The sequence below is a fragment of the Hyla sarda genome, chromosome 4 (assembly GCF_029499605.1).
Source record: "Hyla sarda isolate aHylSar1 chromosome 4, aHylSar1.hap1, whole genome shotgun sequence".
In the NCBI taxonomy this organism is placed as follows: Eukaryota; Metazoa; Chordata; class Amphibia; order Anura; family Hylidae; genus Hyla; species Hyla sarda.
This window is the reverse complement of record NC_079192.1, coordinates 298,220,195-298,236,753: the sequence shown is the minus strand read 5'-3', so window position 1 is coordinate 298,236,753 and position 16,559 is coordinate 298,220,195. Positions and strand designations below refer to the sequence as shown.

At 46.4% G+C, this 16,559-nt stretch overlaps 1 protein-coding gene across 6 annotated transcripts in view; it reads left to right on the top strand.

Annotated features, from left to right (window-relative positions):
• Positions 1 to 5,179: 5,179 nt before the first annotated feature.
• The window catches only part of FAM53C (family with sequence similarity 53 member C), a 29,205-nt gene continuing 17,825 nt past the window's right edge, over positions 5,180 to 16,559 (top strand). The window contains exons 1-2 of one of the 6 annotated variants that reach the window (XM_056574653.1): positions 5,180 to 5,610; positions 6,622 to 6,823. In XM_056574653.1, the coding sequence (XP_056430628.1) occupies positions 6,746 to 6,823 (78 nt within the window). In that variant the 5' untranslated portion in view covers positions 5,180 to 5,610; positions 6,622 to 6,745. The other 5 variants (XM_056574659.1, XM_056574658.1, XM_056574656.1 and 2 more) reach the window with 5 other exon arrangements.

Sequence of the window (16,559 nt, the reverse complement as noted above, 5' to 3'; positions counted from 1 at the left end):
AGATGTGGCAGGACTTTGCGTAATCATCGTGCCCGTAACAAGACAATCTAACTCAAACCTTGTACCTGTGGGCGTGACAGATCCTGAGTAAGCCTGTGGACGTGAAGTACGTACGCGTGATGTTGATATCACTAGACTAAACAGATTAACCCCTTAAGGACCGGGGTTTTTTCCGTTTTTGCATTTTTGTTTTTTGCTCCTTGCCTTTAAAAAATCATAACTCTTTCAATTTTGCACCTAAAAATCCATATGATGGCTTATTTTTTGCGCCACCAATTCTACTTTGTAATGACGTCAGTCATTTTGCCCAAAAATCTACAGTGAAACGGGAAAAAAAATCATGTGCGACAAAATTGAAAAAAAACCCGGTTTTGCAACTTTTGGGGTCTTCCGTTTCTACGTAGTAAATTTTTCGGTAAAAATTACACCTGATATTTATTCTGTAGGTCCATATGATTAAAATGATACCCTACTTATATAGGTTTGATTTTGTCGGACTTCTGGAAAAAATCATAACTACATGCAGGAAAATTAATACGTTTAGAATTGTCATATTCTGACCCCTATAACTTTTTTATTTTTCCGTGTATGGGGCGGTATGAGGGCTCATTTTTTGCGCCGTGATCTGAAGTTTTTAACGGTACCATTTTTGCATTGATAGGACTTATTGATCGCTTTTTATTCATTTTTAAATGATATAAAAAGTGACCAAAAATGCACTATTTTGGACTTTGGAATTTTTTTGCGCGCACGCCATTGACCGAGCGGTTTAATTAATGATATATTTTTATAATTCGGACATTTCCGCATGTGGTGATACCATATATGTTTATTTTTATTTACACTGTGTTTTTTTTTTTAATTGGAAAAGGGGGGTGATTCAAACTTTTAATAGGGGAGGAGTTAAATGATGTTTATTCACTTTTTTTTTACACTTTTTTTTTGCAGTGTTATAGGTCCCATAGGGACCTATAACACTGCACACACTGATCTTCTATGTTGATCACTGGTTTCTCATAAGAAACCAGTGATCAACGATTCTGCCGCATGACTGCTCATGCCTGGATCTCAGGCACTGAGCAGTCATTCGGCGATCGGACAGCGAGGAGGCAGGAAGGGGCCCTCCCGCTGTCCTGTCAGCTGTTCGGGATGCCGCGATTAGCCGCGGCTATCCCGAAGAGCCCGACTGAGCTAGCCGGGAACTTTCACTTTCACTTTTAGCCGCGCGGCTCAGCTCTGAGCGCGCGGCTAAAGGGTTAATAGCGCGCGGTGCCGCGATCTGCGCTGCGTGCTATTAGAGGCGGGTCCCGGCTTCACTATGACGCCGGGCCCGCCGTGTTATGACCCGGGGTTACTGTGTAACCCCGCGTTATATCAGAAGAGCAGGACCAAGGACGTACCGGTACGTCCTTGGTCCTTAAGGGGTTAATGCTGACCATGAACTACAAACGTACGCACCGTGGACTGCTACCACCATATATTCAGTGCAAGTTTAAACGTATGCGAAGTATAATGGCACAGAGGTATGTGCGGTGTCACTATTTGTGATTGTAGAGTACAAGCTATGACCATCTGTACAGTATGAAAGCTACGAACGTATGTGTAGTATACTCCGTATGCATCCATGAGCGTATGACCAGTGCGATCTATGTGTAAGGTAAGACAGTATGAAGCTAGATACGACAACCGTTATGAGCATATGTTTCTGGATAGCGACCCGTGTATGTATGAAAGGACGGCACGTGTGAGTGCAATATGACCACGACAAGCACACGAACAGTGCTCAAGGCCTGAGTGTTTAACACTGTCTGTACACATTGCATATAACACAATGAGCGTATGACCAGTGCGAGCTATGTGTAAGGTAAGACAGTACGAAGCTAGATACGACAACCGTTATGAGCATATGTTCTGGATAGCGACCCGCGTATGTGTGAAAGGACGGCACGTGTGAGTGCAATATAACTACGACAAGCACACGAACAGTGCTCAAGGCCTGAGTGTTTAACACGGTCTGTACACATTGCATATAACACAATTATCGTATGAACAGTGCGAGCTATGTGTATGGTAAGACAGTATGAAGCTAGATACAACAACAGTTATGAGTAGGGATGTAAGAAAAAATCGATTCCCGCGATTATCGCGATTTTTCACTTGCCGATACTGAATCGATTAAAAAATATTTTGAATCGATTCAGTATCGGCAAGTGAAAAATCGCTTTAGTGATGTGGAATTTGTATCTCCTGATGCACAGAAAGCATGTCCCGGGCATCAGGAGATACAAGTTCCACATTTTGTCAGCCGGATCTGACACGGCGGCGGCGCTCTGGATGTATGGAGCGGGCTCCGACTCGTGCCCGCTCCATACTCTGCGGCCCCCGGCTGATTTCAGTATCCGGGGGCCGCTGATGCATGACCGCCGCTAGTATCCAGCATGCGGCGCTCAGCAGTCTGTATGGAGCGGGCTCCCGACTCGTGCCCGCTCCATACTCTGCAGCCCCCGGCTATTCTCAGTAGCCGGGGGCCGCCGCTAATAGCCAGCATGCGGCGATAGCCGCGGCTAGCTATTAACCCTTTAGATCGCCGCTGTCAAAGCTGACAGCGGCGTCTAAAGGGACATGTGTATGCTCTCCGTGGCTCTGTCATTGATAGAGCCTGGCTGGACCAGGCTCTATCAATGGATCGCAGATAAATGGAGTTCAATAGAACTCTATTCATCTGTCTGAGGAATCTAATGATTCCTAAAAGACTAATAAAGTGTACAAAAAAAAATAAAAGTTTTAATAAAAGCGTAAAAGACATTGTTTTTTAAACAGAATCGGGATATATCGCGATGTATCGTCACCTAGACGGTATCGCGATATATCAGGATATATCGAATCGCCACACTGGTATCGCGATTCGAATCGCCAAATTCTTGGCGATTCACACCCCTAGTTATGAGCATATATTCTGGACAGCGACCTGCGTATGTATGGAAAGGACGGCACGCGCAAGCGCAATGTGACCACGACAAGCACACGAACAGTGCTCAAGGTCTGAGTGCATGACCCTATGTCTGTACACATTGCGTGTGACACAACGAGCGTGTGAACTGTACACAACAGTAACTGTACCTGCTGCATGAGACACTATGGGCGCATGTACTGTATGCAACACTAACTGTGGGTTCTGCATATGACACTATGAGTATACGTGCTGTAACAAAACACTAACTGTACCTGCTGCATATGCCACTGAGCCTAAGCACTGTATGCCACCTAACTGTGCCTACCGCCTATAACACTATGAGCGTATGCACTGTATACCATGCCAGTGTTACTGTACCCACTGCATATGACACTGCGCATATGTACTGCAAACTACCCTAACTGTACCTACTGCATGTGATACTATGAGCATATTTACTGTATGCAGCACCTATGAGTGTAACCCCTACAAATAACACTATAAGCATATATACTGGTGTACAAACTAACTATACCCACTGCAACAACCCTATGAGCGCATGGACTGTATACAACACTAACTACCCACTGCAATATAACACTGTGAGCGTATGTACTGTATACGATACTACAACGTACCCACTGCAAGTACGCCACGAGCGTATGTGCTGTGCCTAACCCTGTAACCTTCTGCATGCTACTATGACCTTGTGTACTGTATACAACACTGTAACTGCACCTTCTGTATATGATGCTACAACGCATGTATGTACTATATATATGCATTTTTTTTTGTGTGACTGTACGGTATGAACATTATGAACGACTGCATGAACGCTATGAGTGACTGCACGGTATGAAACGCTATGAGTGACTGCACGGTATGAACGCTACGAGTGACTGCCCAGTATGAAACGCTTTAAGTGACTGCAGGTAAACGCCATGAGTGACTGCGCGGTATGAACGCTACGAGTGACTGCACGGTATGAACGCTACGAGTGACTGCACGGTATGAAACGCTTTGAGTGCCTGCACGGTGTGGACGCTTTAAGTGACTGCAGGTAAACGCCATGAGTGACTGCACGGTATGAACGCTACAAGTGACTGCACGGTATGAAACGCTATGAGTGCCTGCACGGTGTGGACGCTATAAGTGACTGCAGGTAAACGCCATGAGTGACTGCACGGTATGAACGCTACGAGTTACTGCCCGGTATGAAACGCTATGAGTGCCTGCACGGTGTGGACGCTATAAGTGACTGCAGGTAAACGCCATGAGTGACTGCACGGTATGAACGCTACGAGTGACTGCCCGGTATGAAACGCTATGAGTGCCTGCACGGTGTGGACGCTATAAGTGACTGCAGGTAAACGCCATGAGTGACTGCACGGTATGAACGCTACGAGTGACTGCCCGGTATGAAACGCTAGAGTGCCTGCACGGTGTGGACGCTATAAGTGACTGCAGGTAAACGCCATGAGTGACTGCACGGTATGAACGCTGCGAGTGACTGCACGGTATGAAACGCTATGAGTGCCTGCACGGTGTGGACGCTATAAGTGACTGCAGGTAAACGCCATGAGTGACTGCACGGTATGAACGCTGCGAGTGACTGCACGGTATGAAACGCTATGAGTGCCTGCACGGTGTGGACGCTATAAGTGACTGCAGGTAAACGCCATGAGTGACTGCACGGTATGAACGCTATGAACGGTATAAATGCAGCAAATGCACAGTGTACATATGTAATATGTTGTAAGAATGCACGGAATGCAGGCTTGCAAATAATGATCGCCCAGTTATGAGTTAATCTATGGTAATGGCGCAGTGAATGAAAGCGTGGAAACACTACAACCCGTATGAAATGAGCACAGGAACTACTAGCATACTGGCACCCTATGATGACATGGCTCAAATTGCCTCGAGAAGCTAGGAGTCTTTCGAGATCCATTCCTGGCTTTGTATTAAATAATTGCTATGAAAAACCTTAGCATGTGAACACGGCCTAATGTTTATTAATTTTTTATTTTGTATGCTATGTTTTTTTTTATATATATGTTTTATTTATATAGCAGTGTTTCCCAAGCAGGGTGCCTCCAGCTGTTGCAAAACTACAACTCCCAGCATGCCCGGACAGCCTGCTGCTGGGAGTTGTAGTTTTGCAACAGCTGGAGGCACCCTGCTTGGAGACCATTACAATAAAGGATACCAGAGCTTTTTCCCGCATTTTATTTTACAACCAGCAGTTTTCTTATCTTCTTATAGAAATATCTGAGTGTTTCAGGCCTGCCAGCATCCCCAGCAGTGTGGTACCACAGCCATGATGCCATAGGCATAAAACATGGATACTGGAGGGCCAGGCCTGCATCATCACACCCACAAGTTACTCGGATGCAGGGACAAATACAGCAGCCGCTTGTCAGAAGACTACACTTCCCGGCACGTCCCGCTCCTATACGGAACACATACGACTGATGGGGGTGTGTTCGTGGCCTGTGATGTTACCGGCCAATCCCAGCATGCCGCACAGCCCGCGATACACGCTCCACACAGCGGTGGCACTGCGCTGAGCTCCGGTGACATCACCCGCCTGCTGACCGCGGTAGCAGTTCCCGGTGCAGGTTGACAGCAGCCCAGCCGCTTGCCCCGTCTATGCCGTAAGATGGTTTGTTCCGCACTGGGGACCAGGGCAGCCGATTCGTCTGTGGGGGACGCCGATGCGGCTACGGTTCGTCTCGCCCACCGCAGGATCACCTTTGCGCTTCGCAGAGCCTACCGGGGTCGACGGCCCGTAAACCCGAGCACTGCCGGGAGATAGTATTGAGGTTTCCGCACCTTTTGTGCCTTGCTTTGTGGCACCTTGAGCCGGCCGTTCTCCCCGTAAAAGTGGTTCGGTCCAGACGGTATTTAAGGGCGCTGCAGGGCCGCTGGTGGCTCAGAGCTGCTCCGGGTCGTTGGGAGGGTCGTTGTTGGGGCAGGTAACGGCAGCTCAGGTGGGGGCGGCGGAGACAAGGTGAAGGGGAGGCGGGCTGATGGAGGCCGCGGCGATGCGAGCGATGTAGGATGCGGCCCGGGAAAGGCGCCGGCCAGGCCATCTCCTAAGGAGGGAGATAAACAAGCCTTTAACTCTTCATGCTCCAGAGCAAGCGCTGCAGTCACTGGGGGGCCTGTCATTGCTGCCCTCAGCACAGCATCCTATTCCTGCACTGGGCAGACAGGCCGGCACCGCATTGGTTTGGAGGTGGTGAGAGATGCTCTACCCCCATCCTCCTTCAGATCCTGCATTCCCATGTCATGATCCCACCACATCAGCCTGGCGATCGGGCGGCTGCAGAGGGGAGACCCTCCGGAGTGCATGATGTCTGCCCGGGGCTCCATCCAGCCATTAGGGCCCACTGCATGTCCATCCCCGCCACTGACATAAGGTCAAGTGCCTGCGTTATTTACCTAGTGCATGGTGTGAACAGGGCCAATCAGCTGCTGGAGATGTCAGTGTAGTGGAGGGAGCCCCTAGGTGCAGGCCTTACCAGGACCTGTGATGATGGGTTGTTTTGGTCAGTAGGCCTGAGGACCACCTCACCCTGGGGTATCCATCTGTCCCATCACTATATATACCTTGTTGTTGTTATTGCACTGTCCTGTAATGACCGTATGTTTGTTTGATGCAGGATGGAATGATGGGGTCTTACTGATCCTGTAGTTGTTGGGCCCAGTGAAGACTGGCACTCAGGTGGCCATCATGTCCTATACTTGTTACTGAGAAGACAAGTGAGAAGCCTGACCCTAAGCATCATGATCTCCATGATAACCGAACAATTACAAAAACAAAGTCTGGAGGACCTGAAATGCAAATCTTTCAGTATAAGTCTGGTAAGGTCTTGCGTTTCGAGTTTGTATGTGTTGCCTTTGTTGTTCTTTTATTTCCCGGTTCCAATCAGGGAGGTGGTGATACTGTGATACTACCTAGGAGTCTGTCGGAGGAATGTGACCTCCCCCCCTCCAAGTTCGCTGGCCTGGTGTTCGGAATTCCGACGTTTTTAGGTTGCTTTTTGTGAATGGCGCACAGATGTAATACTTGCCCTACTTTTACAATGGCACTAAAGCTGGCATGGGTTTGCAAAGACGCTTGGAAAAAAGTATTGTATTGCAGGTGCCCCTCTTCCGGCAGTGGTCTTCACACTGTGGCCCTTCAGATGTTGCAAAACTACAACTCCCAGCATGCCCGGACAGCCAACGGCTGTCCGGGCATGCTAGGAGTTATAGTTTTGCAGCATCTGGAGGGCCTCAGTTCGGAGGTTACTGCCCTATGGCCTTGTTCATGTTTTGCAGATATGGTTAGTATTTTGCATCCATGCAGAACGCCCCCAAATTATAAGTACAATGGGATCCCATCTACGTTTCTTTAAGATGCCCTCCTAGTTTGGGCTTTAATAAAAAAACAAAAAACATAGGTGCAAAAGTCTGAACACATCTGCAGTAAGTGAATAAGGCCTAATTTTATTTTTATTTTAAATTCCCCCCCCCCAATCTTTAGAGGTCCAGTCTTCTTTCACATGAATGTAGTCTGAACAGTATTTAGCATCAGCCAAAACCAGGGGTAGGAAAATATCATAAAGAAATGATAATGGAAAGATCGGAAGCTCTTCTGCTCCGGACACGCTCCCGGTTTTGGCTTGCAAAATACTGATGCAAAATAGTGCCATGTGAATGTGGCCTAGCGTTTGTACTTTTGTGCTTTTCTTGCTGTTTTATGACAGTGTGTGCCGTCCACCACATGTGATGCTAGGGCGGTATGTTTAGTGATTGGTAATTTTTTTTTCTTACCTCCTTTTCACCCGTGTAAGGGCGCTTCATGTAGTGAAAACCGATGTTTTCAGATCCATTGGTGCCAGAAAGTTTTATACAGATTTGTAAATTACGTCTATTTAAAAATCTTAATCCTTCCAGTACTTATAAACTGCTCTATGGCTTCAGAGGAAGTTGTGTAGTTCTTTCCAGTCTGACCACATTGCTCTTTGCTGACACCTCTGTCCATGTCTGGAACTGTCCAGAGCAGGAGAGGTTTGGGGATTTGCTCCTCCTTTTGGACAGTTCCTGACATGGACAGAGGTGTCAGCAGAGAGCACTGTGGTCAAACTGAAAAGAACTACACAACGTCCTCTGTAGTTTACAGCAGTTGATAAGTACTGGAAGGATTAAGATTTTTAAATAGAAGTAATTTACAAATCTAAACTTTCTGGCCCCAGTTTGATTACAGGGCTGCTTTAAGACTTCATTTAAGGGAGTTCTCTGGTTTAATTTAAAACAGTGGTCTGTTCCTCTGTTTATGCCCCCCCGATGACGTGTTCTCCCTGCTCTGCTGAGGATGATCCGAATATACTGTGACCAATCACTGAATGTCATTGGCAGAGCAGGGAGAGCATGTCATCAGGTGGAGTAAACAGAGGGATCAGGTTAGGGAAGTATGGGCTAGTTTATTTTGCTTTCTTAGCATTTGGTTATGTTTTTATTTAAATCCGGGAACCCCCCCTTTAAAAGATAAATGGTGTTACCAGGGTTTGTTGCATTACTGTTTAAGTTTAAAAAAAATAAATAAGAATTGCGGAGACTCCTTCAAGTAGTAAGCATTAACAGGATCACTTTTGAAGCCCACTCAAAAATGAAGTAGAACAGCAGAAGAAAGTTGATTCTCTGCGAATTGTAGTTTTGCAACATCTGGAGGTCCACTGTCTAGAGACCACCGCTATAGACTATTATACAGTAGTCCTGTGATCTGCTGGAAAGGAGAATGTAGTATTCTCTGCTCTTTCCACTGTTTTTGTGTGTGTGTGTGTGTGTATATGTATATGTATGTATATGTATATGTATGTGTATGTATGTATATATATATATATATATATATATATATATATATATAGTGTGTGTGTGTGTGTGTATGCAAAGTAGCTCATCACACCACCTTCTCAGGTAGTGTGCCCTAAGATCAGCTCTGGCTCCAGTTACAAAGTCTCAAAAGCTGATTGGGATTTATGCCAAGCCAGAATTCTCCCCAGAAGTGAAGAGGACCCATCTGCAGACAGCTGTTCCGGGAAGCGGTGCTCCTCCCTAAGGACCTAAGGAGAATATTTACCCCTTTTATATACACACACAAATATCGGCCGATAGTCACGATTTTGGACGTTATCGGTAATTACCTTGCCGATAATGCACTGCCCCGGCCAGAGGCCGCTGCTGCCCCATTGCCTCCTCCATCCCCGGTTTTATAATTACCTGTTCCCGGGGTCCGCGCTACTTCTGGCTCCTGCGGCGTCCTGTGTTACGCTGTGCGCTGCGCTATGAAGAGTGACGTCCTCAACGCGATGTCACCGTCAGTGCGCACAGTGACCGCTCAGGAGGACGCCGCCCGAGCCAGAAGTAGCGCGGGCCCTGGGAACAGGTAATTATAAAACCGGGAATGGGGAGGCAGCGGCGGCGTCGGTCTCTGACCGGGGCGGTGGTAGGACTCAGGAGGACCCCAGGACAGGCAGAGAGAAGCGGGTGGCGGCGGCGGTCTCTGGCACCGCAAAAGCCGCTGCAGTTCATTGATTTAAAGCGCCCGCTATATATATATTATGAATTATTTAGGCTAAGTCTAGTTGTTTTGTCCTGGGGAAAAAAAAAACTCAACAAAAACTTCCCTGTCATTCTGCGCTCCCTTGATGCATTTTTTGTAGCATTTTTTTTCCCCTGCCCTTTTATCATGACAAGTCATGTGACTCAAGGATTTTTAGTAAAGAGAAATAGGGAGGGGGTCATAAATCCAGGTTGATTTTCAGCTAAAACCTGGCTGCAGTGTGATATATTTTTCACTGCACCCCCCCCCCCCCCAAAAAAAAAAATTTGATAAAAACTGGAAACCTTGCCTTGTCTACATCTAAGCTACTTACGGTAGCTGTTTATGAAGAGCGTGCACCTCTAAATATGGGGGAAGTACACATGACGTACATCCTGCGAACGGGAGTAAAAAGAACTTGACTTATGCAGGAAATGAAAATCTGCATAAAAAAAGAGTAACTTTATTCAGCATTACATAACTGTTTGGCTGTCCTGAGCTGTATGAACCCAGAAGAGCATTAATACTTCTATATGTTAGATTGGAAACATTCCACAAGCTCAGTCATAGCCGAACTTCACTCCTATAATGTAGAGGAGTTGCGATATCGTCTATTGGAGCACTATATTTTATTTTTTTTTGCCATAGGAATTTCTGTACATATATTATACGGCTTGTTCAGGATTAAAAAAAAATGCTGCTTCTTTTTTTTTTTTTTACAAAAACAGCACCACTCCTGTCCCCAGGTGGTGTTTGATATTGCAGCTCCGCTCCAGTGAAGTAAATGAGACTGAACTGCAGTACTACACACAACCAGTGGACAGATGGGGTGCTGTTGTCGCGAAAAAAGAAGCAGCCTTTTTCTAATCCTGTTAAACCCCTTTAAGACCACAGACAATGCTGGGAGAGCTCTGCTCAGAGGCCTTCAGAATTATCAATGCAGTTCTGGGCTGTGATACAATAAGGCTGCATTCGCACCACGTTTGGGACATTGGTCAGCCGGATCCGGCAGGGGAATTTCAAAACTGCCTCCTGTCGTCTCTGCTGTCCCCTATTAATTTAAATGAGGTGACATCAGTCAGCTATGTACTTTGGTTGGCTCGCTCTTCCACCGTATCCAGTTTTTAAACAGGACTGAGAAGTGGAGCAGACCACAGTTTTTGGTCCGGTTCAAAAACCAGATACGGTAGGAAAATGGGCATACATAATGCACTGTATCTACAATGTTTAGAAAAGAGCTTGATGTGCCCAGAACATTTCTATGAATGTATGTAAAAGGATGGTGATGGGACATGCACTTTAAGGGTGTGTTCACACGCTAGTAGCGAGTTTCCCGCTGCCGGAAACCGGCTGCGAGTTACGTTACCATTGATTTAAATGGGTCCGTGGACAGTCCGCAAATCTGACACTATTGTGGACTGTCTGTGGACCCATTCAAATCAATGGTAGCGTAACTCGCAGCCGGTTTCCCTCAGCGTAAAACCTGCTGCTAGTAATAGCGTGTGTACGCACCCTTAAGCAAGAAGTATTGTATTAGAGTTTTTCCAAAACAGAGTTGCCCTTAAAGGATACCTATTGCCTTAACAGCATGTTCAGTGTGATGGTTCCCTTTAGGACAGAAGAGCAATTTTGTAGATTTAGCCAATCACAAGTTAGTGCTCTTTGCCCTCGCTATAGTCTTAGACTATGTTCACACAGTATAATGGTCCTTATCTCGGTCAGTATTTTTACCAACACCAGGAGTGGAATGACAGAGGACACTGTAATGAATATAAAATAGAAACTTTGATGGCACTCACCTTTAAAAAACATATCCTTTATTTCTCCATATTAAAAGATGCTGGCTCACAGCTGGATAAGAACAGCCACGGCTGCTGCGGTTTTTGTTCTTATCCAGCATCTTTTAATATGAAGAAATAAAGGATACGGTATGTTTCTATAGGTGAGTGCCATCAAAGTTTCTATTTTTTGTTCTATTTATGGAAAGGTTTGTTTTTTTTCCTGTATTTGATGTGCGCCCCTATTGTTTTTCCTGCCTCTCCCCCGCTCACGTGGTAATCTTTACCAACTATTGGGCTGTAATCTGTACCTATATGGTGGTGCCACCCCGCTATTCCTCAGTGTATGCCTTTTAGTGTAATGGAAATATCTGTACCTCTTCTTCTGTGTTCTTGGCCCACTCCTGGTTTTGGCTAAAAATATTGACCTAAATGAGCTCCAAAATACTTTGTGCACATGACCTTATGTTATTGTGTTTTTGTAGCTCAGGCTGCTTGTGCTGGTGAATGACCCGAACCCCCTGACACTGTTTTCACTGAATGAAGTACAAATGGGGGGGGGTCCTATGCTAACCTTATGACCACAATACAATATTCATTAATTTCTTCACAGGACAATAGTGTTGTGGTTGTTTCCAACATGTAAATATTAAAATCGCAACACCAGCCGAAACAGGTCAACAGAATATTGTCAATGAAAAGACATGACAAATATGATGTCCATGTAGCAGTGTTAGGCAGGGTTCACACCACGTTTTTGCAATACAGTTCCCGTATCATGTTTTGGATGAAAAACTGATTCCTCAAAACTGGACTAAACTGCATCAAAACGTGTGTACAAATTTTAACCCGTATACGGTTTGAAAAATGATGTCCGGTTGCATCAGTTTTTAAGATGAGGGGAAAAAAGTGTTTTTGACTCCATTATGAATAAAGTTTCACTTGTTTGATTGAAATTCAAAGAAAAAAAACTTTCGGTGTGTACTGCGCATGTGCAGTCAAAAACCGTATGGTGCAAACCATATGGAGCCGTACGTACATTGACTCGCATATTAAAAGAACTGTATATGTTTCAATATGTTTTTTCACCTTGACCAATAACCGTGGTAGGCTTTGGTTTTGGGTACGGGAGAAAAAAGGTCAAAACCGTGCACGATGCAAAACGTACACTACCGGATGCATCGTTTTGGCATATGGTTTTCAATGGAGAGTCAATGCATACGGTTTCAAATTGAAAGCGTATACGGGAACTGTATTGCAAAAATGTGGTGTGAACCCGGCCTTACACATACAGTATGTTTCTCTTGTTCTCCACATAGCTGACTGTTTTTGTCTTTTGGCTCTCGGTGTGTATGGGCACTGCCTGAGCTTCTTTCTATTGTATTTTGGTTGCCCCTTATTACAGCTCGTTTTTCGTAATAGATGTTTAATTGGGATTGTGTAAGGGCAGTTCCTAATGTCTCCCCCCCCCCCCCCCTACGCACTAACTCCTCACTAGTGTCACCCCCAACCCACACAGAAGTCAGATTCAAGGCGTCTTCTGAGTGATAAGACTGATGCCTTGTTATATCTGTATCACAGTCGCAAGTCCTGGCCTGACCGCGGGTCTGATAACCTGAACTAGCATCTGTAAGTTCAGGTTATCACTTGCAGTCGGACAGGACTTGTGGCCATTATGTAGATGCAAAATTATATATATATAAGTTTTAACAGAAAACCATGTGTATGTAAATATTTTGCAACAAACAGCCATGTGTGAATTTACCCATAGTCCTCATGGCCATCAACTGCAATGGGCCCATAATGTACTATCATGTATGTATTTGTGAGGATTCTAGCCACCAGAACCCATCGGTCACAAGAATAGGTGTCCCAAGTGCCACTATTTTGAATTTATAATTTTTTAACTCCCAGCAGTAACATGTGACTTGTAAACAGCCATGCTTCCCCTCTTCTTACTGGGCGCCTTTATTTCCATGATATGATGCTATTCTTATCCCGGAGCTGTAAATATCAGAGATTCATAGAAAAAGTGACTTTTAGTCCACAGTAGCAGTGAGAATTGTCTGCTTACAGTGCTAGTGGGTGAGCCATAGTGCTGGGCGCTATGGCCTAAAATTAATATCAAGGTATTTTTTTATTATCGCGGTATCACGTTATTACCGCCTGTCAACCCCAGCCACCGCCCCACACCGCGAGCGGGGTCCCTGTGCCCACTAGCGGTGTCAAATGTGCCCCCCTGCGATCGCTACCATCACCGCTAGCGGGGTCCCTGTGCCCACTAGCGGTGTCACAAGAATGCAGAGCGCGGCTCTGTTCCCCGTCCCTGTCAGCTCTCAGGGTGCGGAAACAGATTTAAAAGCCTCGCGCGCAGATAGCGTAGGGCTAACGCTAGGCTCCTATCGCTACCTACGTTAGCCCTACGCTACTTGCGTAGTGCTGCGCCTGCGCAGTACTACGTTAGGCGTGCGCAAGGCTTTTAAATCTGTTCCCGTACCCTTGTCATTCTTGTGACACCGCTTGTGGGCACAGGGACCCCCCTAGCGGTGATGGTAGCGCTCGCGGGAGGCATTCTTGTGACACCGCTAGTGGGCACATGGATCCCGCTAGCGGTGGGGACACTGGCTGACAGGCGCAGCAGGGGGGGGGGGGAACGACAGTAAATGGATTAGCTTCTGTGGCCCGATTCCTCCCTCGGAATCGGGCCAGAGAAGCACACCGGGACAAGTGAGGACGCCGCGCTCTGCTCTACAATTCATCCGGAGGGTGGGGGAGGGGCCCGACCGGTATAGCGGTATGGGCAAAAATCCATACCGTGGGAGAAAAAAAACGGTATCCGGTTCATACCAGTTTACCGCCCAGCACTAGTGTGCCGTAGGACTGGAACACAGTCTTATCTTGGAAATAAAGCTGCCTGGTAAGCAAAGGGGTAGCCTAGGTGTTTATCAGTCACATGTTACTGCTGGGGGGGGGGGGGGGGGGGGAAAAAAAGTTTTTAACCACCGTGGTGATTTAAACATGTGGTACTGCTGAACACAGCCAAATTCAGTACACCTCTATCTCTGCTCCATCGGGGGGACTCCTGTTCTTTTTAATGATGGGGGGTCCCAGTGGTCAGACTTCCGTTGATAAGGCTCTTATTACCTATCCTGTGAGCAGTTAACCCATTGAGTGTTATTAATAAATAAAAAAACAAACGCCATGCCTGCTATTGGTGTGAAATAACAAACTTGTTTGCCATGCTTGATCCAGTACTCCATGCTGCCGATTCTGTATACTTACCCTGAATCTGAATTCACTCGGGACAATCACTGAGACTTTAGTGGGTTCAGAACGTCATCAGGAAAGATGGGTACGTAACCAGCGACATCGGGATGGAGCAGAACTCTGGGCTGGGTGAAGTTACTATGGTGTAATTTATTTTACAGCCCGAACATGCTGGAGTGTAGTCTTGTGCATATTTCTCACTTGCTAAAAATTGTTTTGTTTTGTTTTGTTTTTCCCCAGGATTATTCTTCTTTTGCTTATTAATGTGGTGGTAGAAAGGTTGGTCAGGTTATATATTTTATCAGGATATGGATAAAATTCTCTTTATGGTTTTTTACCTTGTGAACTTTGAAGAGGTTAAAGCAGCACAATGCTTTTAAAGGGGTTCTCCGATACAAGAACTAATGTTGTGTCCCTCACTTAAAATTTATTTTTCTGTTTATTCAACTTCTGTTCCCACTTGAATTGAAAGGAATGGTGGTAATGTTGCTTTTCTAAGCCGTGTCTTCTCACTGAGTCTTAGGGCCCATTCACACTGCAAAGAATCTGACTTGCATTGCACGCCCATTAATTTCAGTGGGTTTGTAGTGCTCAGTTCACATGTTGGAAGTTCTGTGACGGACCTTCTCATAAGAATTTGGATTCTGGCAGAATATTGAACGTGTATGTTTAATCTCCAATTAATTTGTCAATGGGACAGTACTTATGTCCACAGCAAATTGTTGCAGGCATAAGCACAGATTCCGGATCATTTCAGCTCCATGCAGGAGACAGCGGATCCACAGAGAAGTTCAGTGTGGAAAGTTTCACTGGTGAATTTCTTCAGTGTGAATGGACCCTTAGCCATTCAGGGGGTCAGACTTGTACATATTCATAAGCCATATATATCCTACAGAAGAAATGGTAGACTAAATAGATGTGAAACGGACATAATCTTTGAGGTCAAACAAAGGCACAAATGCAAATAAAAACACATAAAAAAAGAACAGAACACAGCAAAAAAATACCCACAGGTAAAAGGTGGAGTCAGCTGGGCAGAGAAAGGAAAATTTTCCTCCCAGGATGCCAGATAAGGTAATGTATAAAAACTACTAAACATGTATACTGCAATATAAAGATCCCGGCAATGAAAGTGCCACAGTGCATATGGAAAAGTACGTTTGTCATAGTGCTGGGCGGTATACCCCCCCCCCCCCCCCCCTCCTCGAATGAATGATCAGCCTCAACGCCTGTCCCCACATCGGGGAGATAATGTGACCCGCGGACGCTGCTCCCCCTGTCCTCCCTGTGAGCCGCTGGTGCTTTAAATGAATGAGTTGCGTGCCCTGGTGCTGGAAATGATTAAAGGACATCTATACTGATTAATTTTCCAAATTCCTGTGCCCGGGCTGCAAAAATAAACAAAATAAACTTTGACTCCCCTTCCTACGTTCCCCTTTTGCTCCGGTATCGGCCTTACCGTTCTCCGCTGTGATCCCCATGCTTCCTGGGGTCCGGAATGTCACAGAGCCGTCAGTGTATCACCGGCCGCAGCGATGTCCCGCCTTGTCCGGTGATAGCCTGAGCACATTGTCATGTAAGGAGCCGGCCGGTGATAAGCTGAGCGCACTGTCATGTAAGGAGCCGGCCGGTGATAGGCTGAGCGCACTGTCATGCAAGGAGCCGGCCGGTGATAGGCTGAGCGCACTGTCATGCAAGGAGCCGGCCGGTGATAGGCTGAGCGCACTGTCATGCAAGGAGCCGGCCGGTGATAGGCTGAGCGCACTGTCATGCAAGGAGCCGGCCGGTGATAGGCTGAGTGCACTGTCATGTAAGGAGCTGGCCGGTGATAGGCTGAGTGCACTGTCATGTAAGGAGCTGGCCGGTGATAGGCTGAGCGCACTGTCATGCAAGGAGCCGGCCGGTGATAGGCTGAGCGCACTGTCATGCAAGGAGCCGGCCGGTGATAGGCTGAGCGCACTGTCATGCA